This window comes from Talaromyces stipitatus, genomic scaffold (genome assembly GCF_000003125.1).
Source record: "Talaromyces stipitatus ATCC 10500 scf_1105507295523 genomic scaffold, whole genome shotgun sequence".
Classification (NCBI taxonomy): Eukaryota; Fungi; Ascomycota; class Eurotiomycetes; order Eurotiales; family Trichocomaceae; genus Talaromyces; species Talaromyces stipitatus.
In genome coordinates this window covers 3418132-3435240 of record NW_002990113.1, presented here as the reverse complement: position 1 = coordinate 3435240, position 17109 = coordinate 3418132, and the positions used below count along the sequence as shown (strand labels likewise).

The 17109-nt window shown below is 47.3% G+C and overlaps 5 protein-coding genes across 5 annotated transcripts, besides 1 other annotated feature; 2 read left to right on the top strand and 3 right to left on the bottom strand.

Annotated features, from left to right (window-relative positions):
* Positions 1-649: 649 nt before the first annotated feature.
* Positions 650-1104, top strand: TSTA_071900 (uncharacterized protein; the record flags this gene model as incomplete). Its single annotated transcript, XM_002341140.1, has 2 exons — positions 650-879; positions 918-1104. 2 exons carry the CDS (start codon positions 650-652, stop codon positions 1102-1104), a joined length of 417 nt encoding a protein of 138 aa, XP_002341181.1.
* Positions 1105-3202: 2098 nt separating this feature from the next.
* On the bottom strand, positions 3203-5880 carry TSTA_071890 (cAMP-mediated signaling protein Sok1, putative). The gene is made up of 3 exons (XM_002341139.1): positions 5575-5880; positions 4501-5507; positions 3203-4431 (listed from the first exon to the last, which is right to left on the bottom strand). Exons 2-3 carry the CDS (start codon positions 5428-5430, stop codon positions 3547-3549), a joined length of 1815 nt encoding a protein of 604 aa, XP_002341180.1. The 5' UTR covers positions 5431-5507; positions 5575-5880; the 3' UTR covers positions 3203-3546.
* Positions 5881-6085: 205 nt separating this feature from the next.
* Positions 6086-6111: a microsatellite.
* A 2085-nt stretch (positions 6112-8196) lies between these two features.
* TSTA_071880 (RAM signalling pathway protein domain-containing protein) lies at positions 8197-12194 on the bottom strand (the record flags this gene model as incomplete). Its single annotated transcript, XM_002341138.1, has 3 exons — positions 8197-11534; positions 11593-11704; positions 11773-12194. The coding sequence occupies 3 exons, from the start codon at positions 12192-12194 to the stop codon at positions 9087-9089; spliced, it is 2982 nt and encodes a 993-aa protein (XP_002341179.1). The 3' UTR covers positions 8197-9086.
* Positions 12195-13168: 974 nt separating this feature from the next.
* TSTA_071870 (mitochondrial 37S ribosomal protein RSM25) lies at positions 13169-14304 on the bottom strand. Its single transcript, XM_002341137.1, has 2 exons — positions 13717-14304; positions 13169-13634 (listed from the first exon to the last, which is right to left on the bottom strand). The coding sequence occupies exons 1-2, from the start codon at positions 14151-14153 to the stop codon at positions 13277-13279; spliced, it is 795 nt and encodes a 264-aa protein (XP_002341178.1). The 5' UTR covers positions 14154-14304; the 3' UTR covers positions 13169-13276.
* Positions 14305-14631: 327 nt separating this feature from the next.
* TSTA_071860 (pentatricopeptide repeat protein) lies at positions 14632-17019 on the top strand (the record flags this gene model as incomplete). The annotated part of the gene is made up of 2 exons (XM_002341136.1): positions 14632-16783; positions 16991-17019. 2 exons carry the CDS (start codon positions 14632-14634, stop codon positions 17017-17019), a joined length of 2181 nt encoding a protein of 726 aa, XP_002341177.1.
* Positions 17020-17109: the final 90 nt, after the last annotated feature.

Genomic DNA, 17109 nt, shown 5'->3' with positions numbered 1-17109 from the left:
CGAGAATACACAATTATTTGGTAGCCTATGGTTGGATGGCTCATCACAAAAAATGGCCACATGAGCTAGGTGAGTTATTGAGCCGGACAAAATATCTCGACGGATATGGAGGAAAGTCAGGTGTCCCTCGTAACCATCTGCATCCAGCCATACTTTCGTATCTAGACGTTATTATTCCGTCTAATTTCGAGAAAGGCATTTTTTTACTGGGTTGGTGGTCTGGAGGTGACAGCCTCTGATGAATACCTTTTGCCAAGGACATCTAGAAGACATGGAACGGTCTGTTTTGATCTATGGCGTCGTGTTAGACTTCGACTCTCACAGTGTAGGCCTCGTTTACGATCAACAATATCACCGCGTGGTACTCCCATTTTCTATTGAGAACTTGGAGAGCATTATGCCCGTCAACGACCATGAAGACCTATGAATACCTCTTGAGACGATCCTAACTCACTGGATACGCCTGATTCGTATCGGCAAAGTAGTCCTCGGTCTACCTCCCGACGAGAACGGCGGAAGGTTTTACGAGCGTACATGGTTTTAAAGTCGGGTCCCAACTCAGGTCGTGGGCATGGCAACCTTACAGTCCTGCCCAGGCTGACAGCGCTGTAGCTGCCATGGATCGTCTGTCAGCCACATCGAGGCGAAAATGTCCTCAGAATACTTACTTGCCGTCAATCCAGACAAGCCTCTCTTCACCGATGCAGAGCAGGATACGGCATCTGTTCCAAAGAACTGCTTCATTCGTTCGTTTCTATCTAGAATCAAAACCCACCGTTTCAAATACATCGCACCCGGTCTTGAGGCGCCACACGACGCATCACAATTTGCAGCTCGCCAAAAATTCACCGGATTGCCTCGTGCTCGTGACAAAGATCAGTATATTCCATCGGTACTATCTTCGCATCTGCAGACAGCAGCCGCACGGTACCTTTTATCGATGGATCTGACTTTCATGAAGAAATCAAGCAATTATTTTTCGTCCTTGATGATCCGGTGCCATACAGTGATACCGATCCTATCCCAACGGGGCTTTTCAGTGAACCAGTGGACCAGGAGATCCTGGAAATTGCTGAAGACGGATTTCGTCTCCTACCATTCTAATTGCAGCAAGATCTAGGAAGCCACGTCGATCCTTCTGGATTCAGGACACATAGGCTAAAATCTCCGCCAAGTCAACAGGAACAGTTCGGATTTTGATATTGGATGTCGAGGCTGAAAAGAAGCGATAGTAGCATGAAGACAGGTAAGTCCGTCCCATTGTGGGAAACGCCCGTTCACAGAAACTGATAGGTTTGCCCCGTTTTCTAGGTGCCATTGAAAAACATCACGGCTGGCCTTGGCATTCGAGGACATAAAAGAGAGCGGAGCGACCAAAGCAGTCTTGATCGTCCAAAATTTGTAAGAATTTAGTCGCCATCGACTCCATGGAAAATCAGTGCTTGATTAACAAGTTTAGCAGAAGTTGTGCCAAAGGTTTTGACCGGTGAAGTCAGCCTGGACAGCGTTCAGATCTGATTGCCATCGATCTGAGTCTGAACGTGACTTCCCACCAAGAAAAAAGGCGCCAGAGACAATAGGAGTTGGGTGGCTCGCGGTCGCCTGTGGCAGAGCCTTAACAAGTCTGGTCGATACCAATACCATCCTCCTTCACCTTGCCTTCTCGCTTCGGTGGTGATTTTACCCATTCCTATTGGCAGATCCCCCGGCCAAAAGATCTGCTGCTATCAACATCTTTGGAGTTTGCACCTTAGACCAGCCGCAAAGCAATTGCATTAGGGGCGACACCGCGCTAGGACATATATCCCAGGGACCTGAGTACGAGTCAGGCACAATGCACTCCTCTTCTAAGCCGACCAACATGCGCATCCGTCCTCTTGAGCCCTTATAAGATCTCCGTGGGCCTCCTAAAACGAATTTATCGGCGATCCCACACAACAGCGGTCTGTACGAGTTTAAAACATAGATACCAATAAAATATTAGTACAAGTGCCGGCGATACCATGCTGCTGTGGTCCAAGTACGAGTTAGAAGCATAGACACCAGTTAGATAGCCATGGCCTAGGTACGAGCTAGGAACATGTTCTTCGTAGTCACCCTCTGGTCATCTTCATAGCGCGCTACGGCACGCTACTTCATTGCCATAATCAAGTAATTTCCCGTTGCTATTAGAAGTCTCTAGCAGCCGACCATGTCTTGCAGAAGCCAATACTTGTAATACCCGCCTGGCATAATACTCGTATAGTTGGTTCCTACTAACCTAGCTCAGTTCCCACCCTATGCCTTTATACTTAGAAAGTGGTGCGCTGTGTCTGTCCAGACTGATAAGTAGTTCGGTCTAAGTGTGTAGGCTTTGCTCTTAACACACCTGGCAACTACTTTTCTGCCAGCCTTAACAACTTCCATTACTTTCTAAGAGCACTTAGGCTTCGTTTCTGACTTGTGTGAGATAGCTTCATCAGTCAGGTCATAAAGTTGGGGGTTCTATCTCATATCTCAGAACTGGCTGAACTCGAGGATGCCCTGTCACTCTCCTAGAACAGGTTCGTGTCGGTGGTTTTCCTAACCCAATATCCCTCTTGCGATCATTTTGGCTTTCAAAAACGCCCCTGGGCATCTTTCTATACGGTATAATCGAAAGAATCTCGCGTTGCCTCAGCCGATCTTTCAATCGGCCCGGGCGAAATCGCAAAGCGGTGGCTAACATTGCCGCGGAGGTGATCAAGAAAAAAGCAGGAACTTTTTATATCTATTGATTGAGTCGACCTTCGCGGAGGAAGTACTACAAGATCTCGATCCTCCTAGTCAGCATGATTTGGCTGTTCCGAGAATAGAGGAGTTTCGTTGCTGGAAGGATGTGAGTATTATTCTTCTGGATCACTCGATCGCAGCGAGTACTTTAACATTTCAACGGAGAGTTGATGGAGGGTGGATGAGATGTAGTAGGATATCTTGATATTCTATAGACCATGATTACATATAGCCATGACTGTCAGGAGTAAGGCTTTCTCGATCAATTTGATGTGTTCCATCAGTAGTTCTTATCATATACATATATAAAGTCAAGCTAAAAAGTGGGTTATACCCTATTAACGAATATGGGCTATGAGAAAGACAACTCCTATCAGATTCGACTATGGAATTTGTTGTAACCAAAGATACTACGGCGCGTAGCCAATTTCATAACCACATGTCCCTGTCGTAGCAAGTTCTCGAGGTCAGCATTAAAGATGTATGTCATGAATATGTGCTTTCGCTAAAAGTAATAATATACATGATAAAAAAAATCCGGCTCAATATGTTCCCATTCCCCTGCCCTTGCAGACCGACCTTGTTTGTCCTCTAATCTCCCGAGATGATTCAACGCCAAACCTAACCAGCGCGGTAAAATGCATAATCAAGAGTAAGTATAGTCACTGAAACGCCTTCGCAATCCGACAATGATGCATAACGATAGCGCTAAGAGCAGACGACGGAAAAAAAGGTAAAAAAGGGTAAAAGGAGAAACAAAAGTAAAAACAAGACAAGACAACGAATTAACGATGTTCATGGCTCGGCACTGAGTTCATAAACAATGGGCGGTTGTGAAACGTAAACTAGAGGAGCCCATACTCGCCAGTGCAAGACCCCGATGTGAGCGAGTTTTGTTGCGATGAAGCTGAAATCCAAAGACGAGGATTGCAGATATGCATGTTGTCGCTGCGATTCGCAGATTTCAAGCGGCGTCATGTTGACATATCGCTGCGCAACTTCACAGGTAGCCTGTAATAACTGTCGATGCACACAGTTTCGAACCAGTTGCAATTGTGTAGAGTCATCTGCGAATGACTTTCTAATGGCATCCTCAACCTGTTTCAGAATATCGTCCGATACATCATCCATTTGACCGATGACAGCACATATAGTGCGCGCCATTTCCATTGCAATAGATGAATCGTTCGGTAGACGGGATCCTAGACTAGAAGGCTCTGACTTTGAGTCATTGTCCTTTTCCAAAAGCGCTGCTACACGCATCACGAATGACGCATGCATTTGAGAGCTATATGAGCGCTTCGAGTCAAGACTTTGAAGCAACGACTCGAGTATGGACCAGCAAACATGCACATGGATGATTTTCTGAACCTCAGACCGAAGTCGCCACAGACGGGCCGTATCGAAGTCGAAGGGCTCAGGGAGTTTCACTTGTTCATCCGGCTGCAAGATATGCTCACTCAATCCGTACAGTAAGACTGACAATGGATAGAATGATTGATTCACGCCTTCCTTCAGTGAATGTGGTATTCGTTGCTGCAGGCCTTGATACCATGCTTTTGTTTCGTCAACTTTGAATTCGCGTGAGATGATACGTCGCGAGAAGTAGTCATGGAGGAAAGGAATTGTGTTCTCGATCAAGATGATTTGAAATGCGCCTAATTGATGGTTCGCAACATCCTGTGGTTTTCACTGTAAGTAAAATGGTAAAATGCGGATACAACGCCCACCAGTTTCCCACCCACTCACCAATTTCATCATCTCAAGCATACTGAATAGTTTTCGCAGCCCACTAACCAGCATGCCTACATCCGCCTGCGTTGATCCCATGCCGATTTCCGCGGCCATTTCATCGGCGAGATGGTCCCTCATAGGAGCGCAATGCATCTTCAAAAGCTCTGCAAGCCACTTTGAGAGGCTGACAAGGTCGAGAACACCCTTGTGTACCTGCTGCATCAAGTGCGAGATGTCAAGGTTCTGTGAAACGCTGGGATGATCCTTTTCAGGCACAAGGGTCATAAGGATGCCGTGCAGAGTCTCGAACATGATAGGCAATCGCGGTTGGAAGAGATCGGTGTCCTTCATCAATGCCATCATATCCGGTACATGGACCATGTCAATCTCGCTCGTACGAGGACGGTTCATGTTAATGTACGTGTACATCATGATCTCAATCGACAGGGCTTCCCAGTATTCATCTGTCATGATCTTCTTCTGCCTGCCCTTCTCTCCGTTGAGATCGAGCAAAAAATGTAATCCAGACTCGAAGTTTGCGTCCACGCGAAGTTGTATGTTCTGCATTATGCGTTCAAGATCAAGCTCACTGAGTGTTTCTTTGGTGACTGGTGGTACCATATCGGCGTATCGTAGTCGCGTCTTTTGACGAGAGTCCAATGGGATGCCTTTTGGTATTCGCGCAGCCGTAATGCGTGAGACCCGACGTCTGAGCGAGAGCTTCATAAGCCTGGGTGGTTGCACGAGGGGCTGTAGGCTTGAAGGATTGGACATATCACGCTTGGTGTCCATTTTGACAGTGACTTCATGCTCAAGCTCTTGTCGAGGATCAGTGTCGTCGTTGTCCATAACTCCTGCTGGCCCGTACCCATTCACCCGGTAGTCGGAACTGTCATCCTGGTCATGGGTGTCTGGTCGCGACTTTTTCGGCTTCTGAAGGTCCATGATGCGCGGAGGAGACTATGCTTCGACAGCTGGATGAGAGAGTTCCGGCTGGACCAGTACAATGCGAACTTAATTTACTTGAGTTGGTGTAAGTACAAGTGAAGGACAGAAACTTAAACAGAGTCAAAAAACTAAGGTAATTACCCTGAGAGTCCGATATAGCTTGAGCCAGCTGTTACCGCATACAGAACGCAGCAAGTGCCAGCGCGAGGAAGAATGAGCGAGCGTCAAGAATACGCCATGTAGAGAAAGAGTCGGCCCGCAGGCCCCGAGATTAATACTTAATGATGAGAAGCAGGCAAATGGCAAGCGCCGTTGGAGGGAATTGCTGCGAACGAAGGGGCGCCGCGAACAGAAGGTGGTTTTTGGGTTGACTAACTCCAGAGGCGAACGGTAGAGTTCGGACGACGTCACAGTTGGGTATGTGGAGAAGAAAGGAAGAAGGGAGAGCACAGTATGGATGGATTTAAAAATAGAGAAGCGAAAGAATTGAAGCGACACTTCTATCCAAGGATGACTGTCTTTTGTGTAGATAGGAGAGAGAAGAAGAAGTTGTTCGTAGTTGAGTTAGCTAAGGATGGGGGAATCTATGGAAGAAGGGAGAGGACCAAAGGGCACGCAGGGAAAGAGCCGTCTTGCTTGGTCGTAGCTTCCCTTTTTCTTTTTTTTCTTTTTTTTTTTCGTCCCCTTGTACATTTCTGGCAGTGTCTTCCCTCCCCCGTTGTTAGTTCTGCATTTCTGTCTTTTTTACTCTGAATAGCTGTTCCATCTCAATATTGATCTTCTTGTGCTTCCGACTTCGTGGCCTCGCATCTACAGACTCACTTCGGCCCCAGTCAGGGTGGAGGTACCCAGCCGTTAACCACGAACAGGAGTTGTACACATGAAGAATTCATGTCCTTGTTGTCCGATTAGGCGGCCCTTGTTTTGTGCTAGTGTCAGAAGCTAGGAACAGACTTGACTCACTCACTCAATCTTCAGTGGTCGAAACAAGGAGGAAAGATGCCAAAGAAGGGTCGGCATTGGCAAGAACTTTAGAAGTGAGGCTTGGTCTTGGATTGTGAGATCGACGCTTGCGGTTGTGTCGCTGGATCCGCTTTCAGCATCGCTCGCTCTACCGATGTTTTCTTCCTGACTGATCGCCGGTACGCCCTCACGTGCTACAAAACAGTATCGCCTTGGGATTTCAATTATATGTTGCGTGACAATCGCGGATGAGAAGGAGCGGAGTATATTTTGTACTCTTTTATCTCGGCATACTCAGACTCTCGCGCGAAGAATATCCGCTGAGCAAATGGACCAATCAGAGGCGTTCCGCCTGCAGCAAGCTTCCTGATTGGCTAATCCATTCGCTTCGCGAATTCTCCGCAGGAGAGTGTGAGGACAAGTTACCGCCATTATTATTAGTTATAGTTAACTATTCATATTGTTATTCTATATCAATAATCAAACCCTCGTACGCCGCCAGTTGACGTGCCGAATTACACGAGAGTGCCCTTTTGAGCTGGTAATAGCCGCTTGTTATGTCGACTGACCTCGCTTGAAAACATTGCTATGGTTTAGAACTACGACTACTCTACGAGCTTATCTTTAAATTGTACACAAAGTAGTTCAATTAAGAGCCCATTGGTTTCTCTAGACCTCCGGTGAAGCAGAATTTTGATTATTATTGTTGTGAATGAGAGCGTACGCGATAAAGTCAAAATATATATGTTATTTTACTGACCTCGTCCTAACAAATCGCGGAAACTTGTTCTCAGCCGCCGCTTTTCGCCGTGCTCATCGCCCGGCAGAATGCCGGCCTGTAGCGAATAAGCGTCTGAGTTTACTGAGATAAGTACTCCGTAACTCTTGGGGTCCAGTCTACGCGCTCAGAGGTGAAAGGGGCTCGGGGGAGCGATAAGAACTTCCGGATTCCGACGGGCTGGGTCGTATACAATCGTTCCCGTTCGCCGCACTTACCGCTTGCGCCTCCAATATTTGTCCATTTTTTTATGAACTAATGTCATCGAAAGTAAGACTTGCCCATTGGCTGTGAATATGGGAAGTACTCTCTGACGGCGAATCTTATCATTGGATGCGCCACTCGTTTATCTAGCGGTCAGAATCCCTAGAAATTTGTGACTACGGGCATTGGAAGTAGTATTGGCGTGCCATATGGAATGCGGTGTGTGCTCTAGCTATGCTTCTAGAGAAAGTTCCCAAGTCACGCACTGAAATATATACTTTGAATAATGGTCTTGGGGTCCATATGAGTGGCGACGACCTGTCGAGTAAATGCTGATGGACCGCGACATGGAATGCAAGCTCTGTGAGACAACAAGGGACATGTCTCATAGGTGAAGCGGCAAGTGAGGCTGTCTTCACACTCCAGGAACAACCTGGTCTGCATGAAGACAACCAAGTACGATTATATACTTCCGTTCGAGACTCGAGTTTGTACTACGTACGTAGTTCTAGTACGACTAAGTGGTAGGCGAGCAGTGAGCAGCACCATAGACATGGATTAGTTGGGGCTTAAGGTATGGCAAGCCGCCTCGCGCCAATAGTCGCGGCGACCAATCGAACGGACTAGGCCCAACAAGCCGCCGGGATTGAGTCTTAGTCTCTTGGTAGACGAACTAAACGTCGCCATCATTGCTAAGTTGCTAACCCGGGACGCCAAGTCAACTCGCCGCTGGTGGGTCAGCGGCTAGCCTGGAGGAAAACAATCCTCAAATTGTCAGCTCTGCAGAGAGGAAACAATGCTTGAATTCTATCCAAGTATTCACGTGTTATTAACCTATGCCATCAACAGTCTACAATGAGGTACATACAGTGAGAATCACAATTCACTAGTGTTTGCCATTTGGTGGCACGTGTTCAGTGCGAAGGCGAGGATGGAGGCTGCCCCTTCTGGACCAGTCGTACTCCGCCTGCCACGTCTGAGCTTGGTCGCCTCACTTTGTTAACAACAGTGACAACAACTCAATCCCGTGGACATGTGCCTGGAAAAAGAGAAGAAAATTTTTTTCTGACGGTGCTTCAGCCGATGAAATGCAGATTATCTGCATATCTTACTACGTGTTCTCCCAGGCATGGATTGCCTAAGTTGACGCCGTGATACGCATCTAAACTTGGACCAGCTGCCTGTCAGACTGTGCGAACCATCTCAGTATTTCTGTATCTGTCTGAAGGTATTTTGAAATCGATATATATCCACACATACAAGAACTCCATGCTGGAAATACACGACAGGAAATTTTGATCAACCAGAACTTTCAAAAGGAAACGTAGAGATCAATGACAACGCTCAAAATGCAAACCCAAAAAAAAGAAGAAAAAAAAAGAACATCTCACAATGGGATGATTTAACATGCCAGATAGGTAGAGACCTGAAGCAGGAAAAAGAGACTCCGGATGATAGTGCTCGTGAAATACATAGACTTTTCATTTTGGATCGGATAGATGTTTGATAGATTGATGTGGTCCAGGTCCATTCGACCAGTCATGTGATCAACGCTTGACGGGTTGGGTGGACGATGAATGGATAAATGAGGGTGTGCAGATATCTCCTATATATAACATTGGGCGATTGTATATGTAAATGTTCGCTTCTAACCCAGCAGAGGGAAGCGAATATACTTCGCGGTCATGGCAGAAATAAGACTGTAATATCACCGGCGATATAGGTACGGAGCCTGATTCTGCATCGACAACAACGTATCTGCTCGCTGAAAGACATCTCCAGCAAAGAATCGATCACTATAAGCACTGGCAGGAGTAGATGGTATCGTCGCTTGAACGGCAGGTCCCAATGCTGCACTCAGAGGAGTCGCAGGCATAGCTGAAGATTGCGGTGATGCGCCGGGGAGTCTGCTACTCGAACTGAGATACGGTGCCGGTGCTGATGAGGATGGATGATGTTGGCTTGTTTGTAAGGGAGGGCCATAAACATAGGGGATATGAGGGGCGGCGGGCACATCTGCGAAATAGGACCATGGCGATGTCTCGATTAATCGTCCTGCTTCTCTGCTGGCCTTTTGTACAGGACGTAGGATCGTGACAATGTCCGGTGGCAGGAGTTGCATGTTTCTCACTTCGCGCATATCGGTAACCAAGTCGACAAATGACTGCATAAACACCTTGCATAATTGCCAAAAGTCCTTTTGATTTCTGGCTCCACCTCCGGGTTCCTTGACTTTCATTGTTAACAGCTTTTGTCCTAATGCTTCTGAGCTCTCAAAGCAAGCATTGCATCGGCGAATGAGGTTGTTCCACATTATACGAATTTCCTCCGGCTCCCTTGTCGTCTCAGCAATCTCAAGACACCGGGAGAATTGATGCCTGGCAGAAGGTAAAGCATGGAGAGCAGCATTGTACGCTGCTGTGAGTTGCTTGAAAATCTTCTCGAAGATCTGCTCTTCAACAAACTCGTCTAGTCCCGTGACAGGATTGATTCTGGTACCTGGCATGTTAGGAATAGGTGGGAAAGCTTCGCCAGAACGAGGTGTTGCCAGAGACGATACAGCGGTCGAACTCAGTGCTGTAGCTGCCCGACTGTTGGATCGACTTCGACTTCCGAACATCATCGTTGTTGAACTCGGTGTTGTCGCACTGGGGGAGGCTGTCGTGATCTGCCACCCCATATTAGGTGTTGAAGATATAGGGCCGCTTTGGGGATGTTGAATCATAGTATCGCTTCGGAATCGGCGCGTTGGCTGAGTTGATTCTCTTGTCGGAGTGACTGCAACCGCCGGCAGACCGTCGGACAAAATCTGTACTTGTTCACCTCCAAGATCGGCCGGCTTGTTGCGTAAGGTCTTACGCTCTTTTCGGGTGGCTAACGATGATGCTCCAAGACTTATGCAAGCATTGCGCAATTCCAGGAGACTGCCATATATCACTAACATAAGTGAGCGAACATACCGGGGATCGCCTTGCTCAACAATCCTCCGAGCCCCTTGACGAAGCTGCGCTCCTACATGCGTGTATGCCATTAGACAAGTCACACATTCACGCTTGACGTCGCTTGAGAGTCTTGAGAAGTCTCTATTATCTGGATCCATGTCGACGATAGTCTCTAACGCTTCGTTGAGTTGTTCCACGTGCGTTGACGCATTATAAAAAACGATTTCTAGACTGTGCCGTCGCGCATCGTCACCCTTGATTACATTGATCAGAGTGGACATATGAGAATGGATCTGGAACAATGAGAACAAGATTCCTTTGGCTCCTGTCACAATCGGAGTAAGCGCCGTTTCCTCCTTATGTTCCGGTAGACTCGACATGCGTCGAGATGGGCCATCGCGTGCTCGCCTGCGTTCACCGTGAGGACTTCCGGGACTGGAGGAGGCGCTACCATTTCGTCCGCTGGATGAGTTGGTTCTCAGAAGAGAGCCATGGCTGAGACCTCGCAAGTGGCTATTACGATATGGTCTCATTTCTTCTAGTGTGCCAAGATCTGTTCTTCTGGAGATGAGACCCATTCGCTTGTTTCGCGTCGAGAGGGGTATGATGCCTTCACTGTTGCTGCGGTTTCTCTCGTTAGCTCCAGGAACAGGCGCAATGGCGGGCCTTGAAAACCCCGGCTGAAAAGATGACTGGCCCGACGCCAGCCGTTGGTGTGATCTCATAGGGATGGGTGGTGGTCTCGAAAGATTCGGCGATCGAGGGTCTGACGAGCCATCGCTAGTACTAGGTATAACAGGAAATCGGCTATTACCTCCACGCTTGACAGGTTTAGGTGTGTCAAGAGTGGGCATTGGCTCACTAGCTTCGCTACCACTTTCTGGCTCGGGCGTTGTGCTTTGTCGTCTGGTCTTTAGAAAGCGCTTCAACTCTGCGGTGACCAATGCTTCCTTCTCATTCGTCGACATTGGCAGCGGAGCTACTTCGCTCTCCTTATTCTCCAAAACTCTCCTTAGAGGATATTTAAGAAAGTTTCCCGACACTTTCAGGATCTGTAATTTGTTCATATCCGCAACACCTGAGGGAAGATCGTCCAAGCGATTTTGCATGATAGAAAAGACGCGTAGAGATGTAAGTTTTCGCACTTCATCGGGAATTCTGCTGATTTTGTTGCGACTGAGATCTAAGATTTCTAGCAGAGGTAATTTATATATCTGTGCAATATCAGAAATTAGCAATGAACGGCCAACACTCTAGATCATAATAACATACCCCTTTTGGGAACTCTCGGAAATTGTTTGCGCGTATGTTGAGATATCGAAGGTGGGCACATTCTGCAAAGCGGTACGGAATATGGAGTAGCTGGTTGTTTGACAAAGAAAGTCTGCTCATGTTAACGAAAGGCCAAATGACCCCTAATAATAGTGAAGGGATTCTCTTCCTAACACATACCTTTCAACTTCATCCTTAATGATGTCAACAACACCCTCAGGAATTTGTCCAATACATGAATGGCCGAGATCGATGGTCAATTTCGGCCGCACCACATCACTCACTGCTTCGCTCCCAGCTAATGATCGCTTCGTATCTTGGATACCATTTTCGACTGCTTGTCGAGTCAACTCAATAGTCTCTTCTGGTGTCAATTGTTTGAGTGTCGCTTTGCGAACCTCGGAGTTTGCTTCTCTTGCAGCCTTCGCCTTCTGTTTGATATATTCCGGTTCGTCATCGATACTCGAGGGGGCGCTCTGGGTTGAGCTAGCGGACGAAAAGCTCGATCCAGGTGTGGTAGTTGCAATTGTCATGTCATCCTCCATGCTCGTCTGGCTCCGGAGAGGGTGAGAGAGTTTGACGGTATCTTCAACACGCAACATGCCGGTGCACCCTGCAGACGTCTTTTGCTTGAGGGTTGAATAAATTGCGCTCAAGTGAATCAAGACTTCTCAAACTTATTCACACCTAAAAACACGCATAATTCGATGACCAGGACGCAAAGGCGTGTTCTCAGCACTATCTCGACATTCTTTGGACGGTTTCACCAAGCTGTTCGGACGAGGAAGTTCGGCAAACAAAGAACCGAAAAACGTGCTCCTATCGCGAGATACAGTCTAGATGTGGCGTGGGATTTGCTTTCCTCTTTCGGTCGTGGAAAAATAGACGGACGCGAACGAGATCTCGGTGCAAGGGAGGATCGAGTGGAGAGAGAGGAGTAAAGGGCAACTTCACGTCAGGGATGGCGAGAAATATGGAAGCAGCACCAGCCCACGTTGCACGACTATTACAGTCGAATAGGATTCTCGTAAGACGTCCACAGTGATAATGTTCTGCGTTATAAGCGGACACGGCTGTAGAGTTCGTGTTTGATCAATCCCTTTGTAGCGATTAACCTCCCAGGCAAGGAGATCGCCCGCACTGTCCGGCGTTCCGGCACGGCGTGGTGTGTCTCGCAAATAGAAGTGGACGATACTGGAACTCCGAAGCCGCACAAGGTTGGAGGTGATTTCGATTCGAGCCGGTAGTTGGGCGTCTCAAGCAATCATCAATTGTGAGTAACAGTATTCTTGCAGTCGTCACACTGGTGGGTCTGGAATGGGTGAAGCTGAGAGGCCCGAAATCGACAAGCGCAGGAACAGAGCACACTGAAACGGCGGCTAAGCCTAATTTTTCAGGCATGAAGTTCTGCCGATTGGTCCAGCCCGTGATGCCTGATCGTATGATATGCTTAATGTTGATAGATCTGATATAGGTTTATAATTCTCGTGAGAAAAAGGTGAGAAAAGGCTAATAGTAAAAACCAACAAAAAGCATGGGTGAGTTCAGAGTATATTTCTACAGTAGGCAATCTCGATTATACAAAATAAAGGGAAGAACAGCGATCTCCTATCATACAGAGTACAACCGGTTAACTAAAAAGATATAGTTGAATAAAGTACAGTTCATGTATAATGCGTGATGATTACGCCACGGCTTCCACCTCAACCTCAGCCTCCATGACGCTCACTTTACTATCATCTGGAGGGATCGCGACTTCCGGGGCGCCAACAAATGCTGCTGTTTTCTGGTCCATAATCTGGGCTTGAGTCTTTGCCCACACCTTCCAGTCTTCATAGACTTTTCCTTCAAGTTCCATTGAGATGTCCAACATGCGAGGTCCAAACACGGCGCCCGTTGCCTCGGCCTCTTCTGCCGCCACCCTTTGTTCAATTTCCTGTCGCAGACGAAGGCGGTAAAATTCTCGACGAGCAATATCATATGCAGCTGTCTTTGTCATGTCGGGTACGTTATTGAGAAGCCATAGTTGTCGTTGTACCACGCTATTATAACCAAGTAAGGATCAGCAACTACACCAGCTATCCACGCGTATACAATGCCATTCAATCAGGTGATGACGCTTACCTTTCACCATCCAGTCTCTTCCCCGGTTGTTGTATTCGACTCCAGTCGTAGTTCTCAAAATCCTTTCCGCTTTTCTCGAGTACGATTCGTGGTCTTGCCAGCTCCCATGGATGGTCGCGGAAGAATTCCTTTCGAAGTTGATCTTCTTCATATTTGATCTTTAGAGGCTGAAAAAGTTTGCTGGGTTTCTTGTTGCGGTTGGTCCGTCGCTGGTTTATGCTCTCAAAATAGACCTCCAGCTTCGAAGTGCCGGGCACTGTCCTAACTCGCTGGCGGAGATACTCATGCTGAATGGGTTGATGACGAACAACGACCTGCGCTGGGGGAATATCACCGACAATATCGACCCATTCCGGCAGTTTGTCAATTTTCCCGTTTGCCCTCTGGCGCAAAGCAGTCTGTCGAACTCGGAGTGCGGTTAGATTATACTTCCCCATACTGTCTTGTCAGGCGTTATCGAACGGCGAGCGAACGTGATGATGATTCGAACTGACGGGGGGAAATAATCTAAATCATTTGTCGATAATAACTTTCAAGGTATTGAAAGATGATATCGTCGTTGACGAATGCCTGGTACCCTGTAAGGACGATTGTGATGGGGGGAATGATTTGGCGTTCCTGGCGGATTGCAGAAAAAGATGGTCGCGGAAGGAAGGCTCCGATTGGCTCCACTGCAGCTCCGCCGGACAGTCCATCTTGACAATTATTTTCATTTCGCTGTACAGAACCGCAGCTTCTATCAACATACAATTACTTCAACACCATCGTTTTCTACTGTTTACTCTATCCAAACTAATGCTTTTATGTGTGTCGTTACGTTGAAGTCGCAATGTCCGCTTACCGATGCCGGTTTTTAGTATATCTGCAGAGCCAACACCCTGGCGGACTGCCATCGCGAATGGGAAGGAAATCCCAATGCACAGCCAGCGAGAGCTCAACCGTCATGGTCGGAATAAATATGGACGCATAGTACAGCGACGGCCTGCCGTTGCTGCAGTTGCAGATGTTTTCATACAGTCACTGGTGCTTGCGGGATTCTGTCCTGATCACGCCCCCAAGCAGCGAGCCTATCCCGTCCATAACCAGTTCAGTTCCATCAGATATCGCGCATTTGGAACATCTGCAAACTATAGCAACAATAAGCAGAGCCCCAGCCACCCAAGCATTGGGCTTCCAACCCACTCATTCAATCCCCGTGCCGCACACATCCAATCGCAGCCATTAAGCACATATGCAGCCAAAAGCGAAATTGACGATCGCGATCCCCGTCCTGTCGGTCCTTTCTCGTCAATCCGTGTGAACAACAAGGTTTCGGCGAGTACAGAACGGGCCCCCGAACCCATGATTCTAGGATCTGATGATCGCAGGACGATGCGTCAAATGAAGGAATCAATAGAGTCTTCCCCTCATAACGCGTCTGCACATATAAGCAAAACCCGACACACAGTCATTACTTCAGCGTATCGGTGTGATCGCAGAAGGCAGGTGGAACATCCGTTCACGTTCAAATACCACGAGAAATGGATGACACACCACAATGGACGGGTAAAACCAAAGTGGCCAAAAAACCACATTGGACACAGATTAAAGGAACCTACAGCTGCCAGTGCTATCCAGTCATTCATGTCTGCCGTTCGGAGCAGTTCCAAGTCTAATCAGTATGTTTTCGGTTTATACAAACGTCTACCATCACCAGGGTTGAAGCTCCTTTCATTCAAACAGAGGAGCAGGCTCCTGTATCGCTTTGCACACCCACCAGACCGACGTCGGTGTAATGCTCGCTACTTTTTAACGCTTTTTAAAGACATGATTGACGCCGGATTCAAGCTATCCAGATCTCTGTGCACGTCAGCCATTTATTTCACGTCGCACAAGGAACCGAAACTTAACAAACGGGACTTGATGGATGCCATCGCTATCTGGCATCGAATGGAGACTATATATGACCTTAAGGCAGATAACGTGGTGTTTGAGCTGCTTTTCAGAATCGCTTCGCTTTCTGGTCATTTTGGCGTGGGTGATCGCTTGATACAGGAGATGAAAAACCGAAAATTGCAACTTTCACTACAAGGCTATTTATCCATTCTTTATTCGTACGGGAAAAGAGGCGATACGGAAGGGATACGCAAAGCTTTTCAGGAACTTGTTTCATCGGGCAAAGTTGTTAATACGACTGTTATCAATTGTTTGATCTCATCTTTACTCAACGCGGGAGATTTTGACACGGCCGAACAGATTTATTCTCGCATGATGCAGGATCACGCGAGAACTACTGGCAGCGATATGACTCCCGTTTATGTTCCGTCGATGTCTGCCGATTTCCATGCTTGGAGATCGAGAAATAATACCCTTACTAAGGTTTTCGAGGCCTACCTGGCAGTGAGGACAAAAGAGAAATGTGAGCATGGAAGACAATTACATATCCCCTTCCTACCCGACTCCAGAACATTCTCCATCATGCTCCGCTTCCATTGCCTTCATACGGGGGATTTGATGGCTATTCGTCGGCTACTGAGCGACATGGAGAAAGTCTTCGAAAACCCACCGAATGTTATCGTTTACTACTTCCTTTTTCGTGGGTTCGCTCTTCATTCGTCAGCCAAAGGATGGACAGAAGTGAGACTGTTGGAGCTTTGGAAAGCATTCAAAAGTGTTCTATATGATTCCTACACACAGTTGGACCACTTCGAGAATTCGAGACTGCCTTTAAAGCCAGTAAACTGGGAAAACCCATTAAAGTCTCTCCGACCACCTCAACAAGGATCACAAAGTTATTCTCAAGCGTCGATAGATGGACAAATCCAAACGGGCTCTAAGATAACTAAAGAGAACACAGTCGGCGAAGACAAGAAACACGGAAATGAGTTTCTTATGGCACTGTTTGACCAGCTTACGAAAAATGGCCGCCTCCGTCAGCTCCACCAGCACTGGATTTATGATAAGAAAAAGCGACGAAGGATTTACAACGCTATGTTTCTTAGTCGAGAGCTCAATGTCGTGATTTTGAAAGCCTTTGGCTCCCACTGTGGAGTTAGAACTTTATTTCGCGTGTACTCGGACATTGAAAGTATGTGGCAACCTGTGAAGAGACGGCTTGTCGACGTACGAGGCGTGAGAAAAGAGTTACGGCGGCAGATAGTAAGGATTTACAAGAGAAAAGCAGCATTGGCAAAAGGAGGATCATAGTTGCCGGAAAGTACCACCCACTGGTATTTCTTACACGCAAGGTCTGGGAATGGATAATCCAGCCATTCATCAATGTATATTCTCATAGAGCTCATGTATATCACAGTGTATTTTTAATAGGTTGACAGACTTTCTGTCTTATTTGTTATAGGAAAGCAATCAATCAATAAAAGAACACCAGAAAGGACATAAATGACTCTTTGCCGG

Excerpts from the sequence above, each read along its gene's own strand:
- TSTA_071890 (XM_002341139.1), bottom strand. The coding sequence starts at position 5,430 with ATGGACCTTCAGAAGCCGAAAAAGTCGCGACCAGACACCCATGACCAG. Across the intron at positions 4,432-4,500 it reads TGCTTGAGATGATGAAATTG|GATGTTGCGAACCATCAATT; the intron begins GTGAGTGGGTGG and ends TGAAAACCACAG.
- TSTA_071870 (XM_002341137.1), bottom strand. The coding sequence starts at position 14,153 with ATGGGGAAGTATAATCTAACCGCACTCCGAGTTCGACAGACTGCTTTG. Across the intron at positions 13,635-13,716 it reads AAGAGACTGGATGGTGAAAG|CGTGGTACAACGACAACTAT; the intron begins GTAAGCGTCATC and ends TGGTTATAATAG.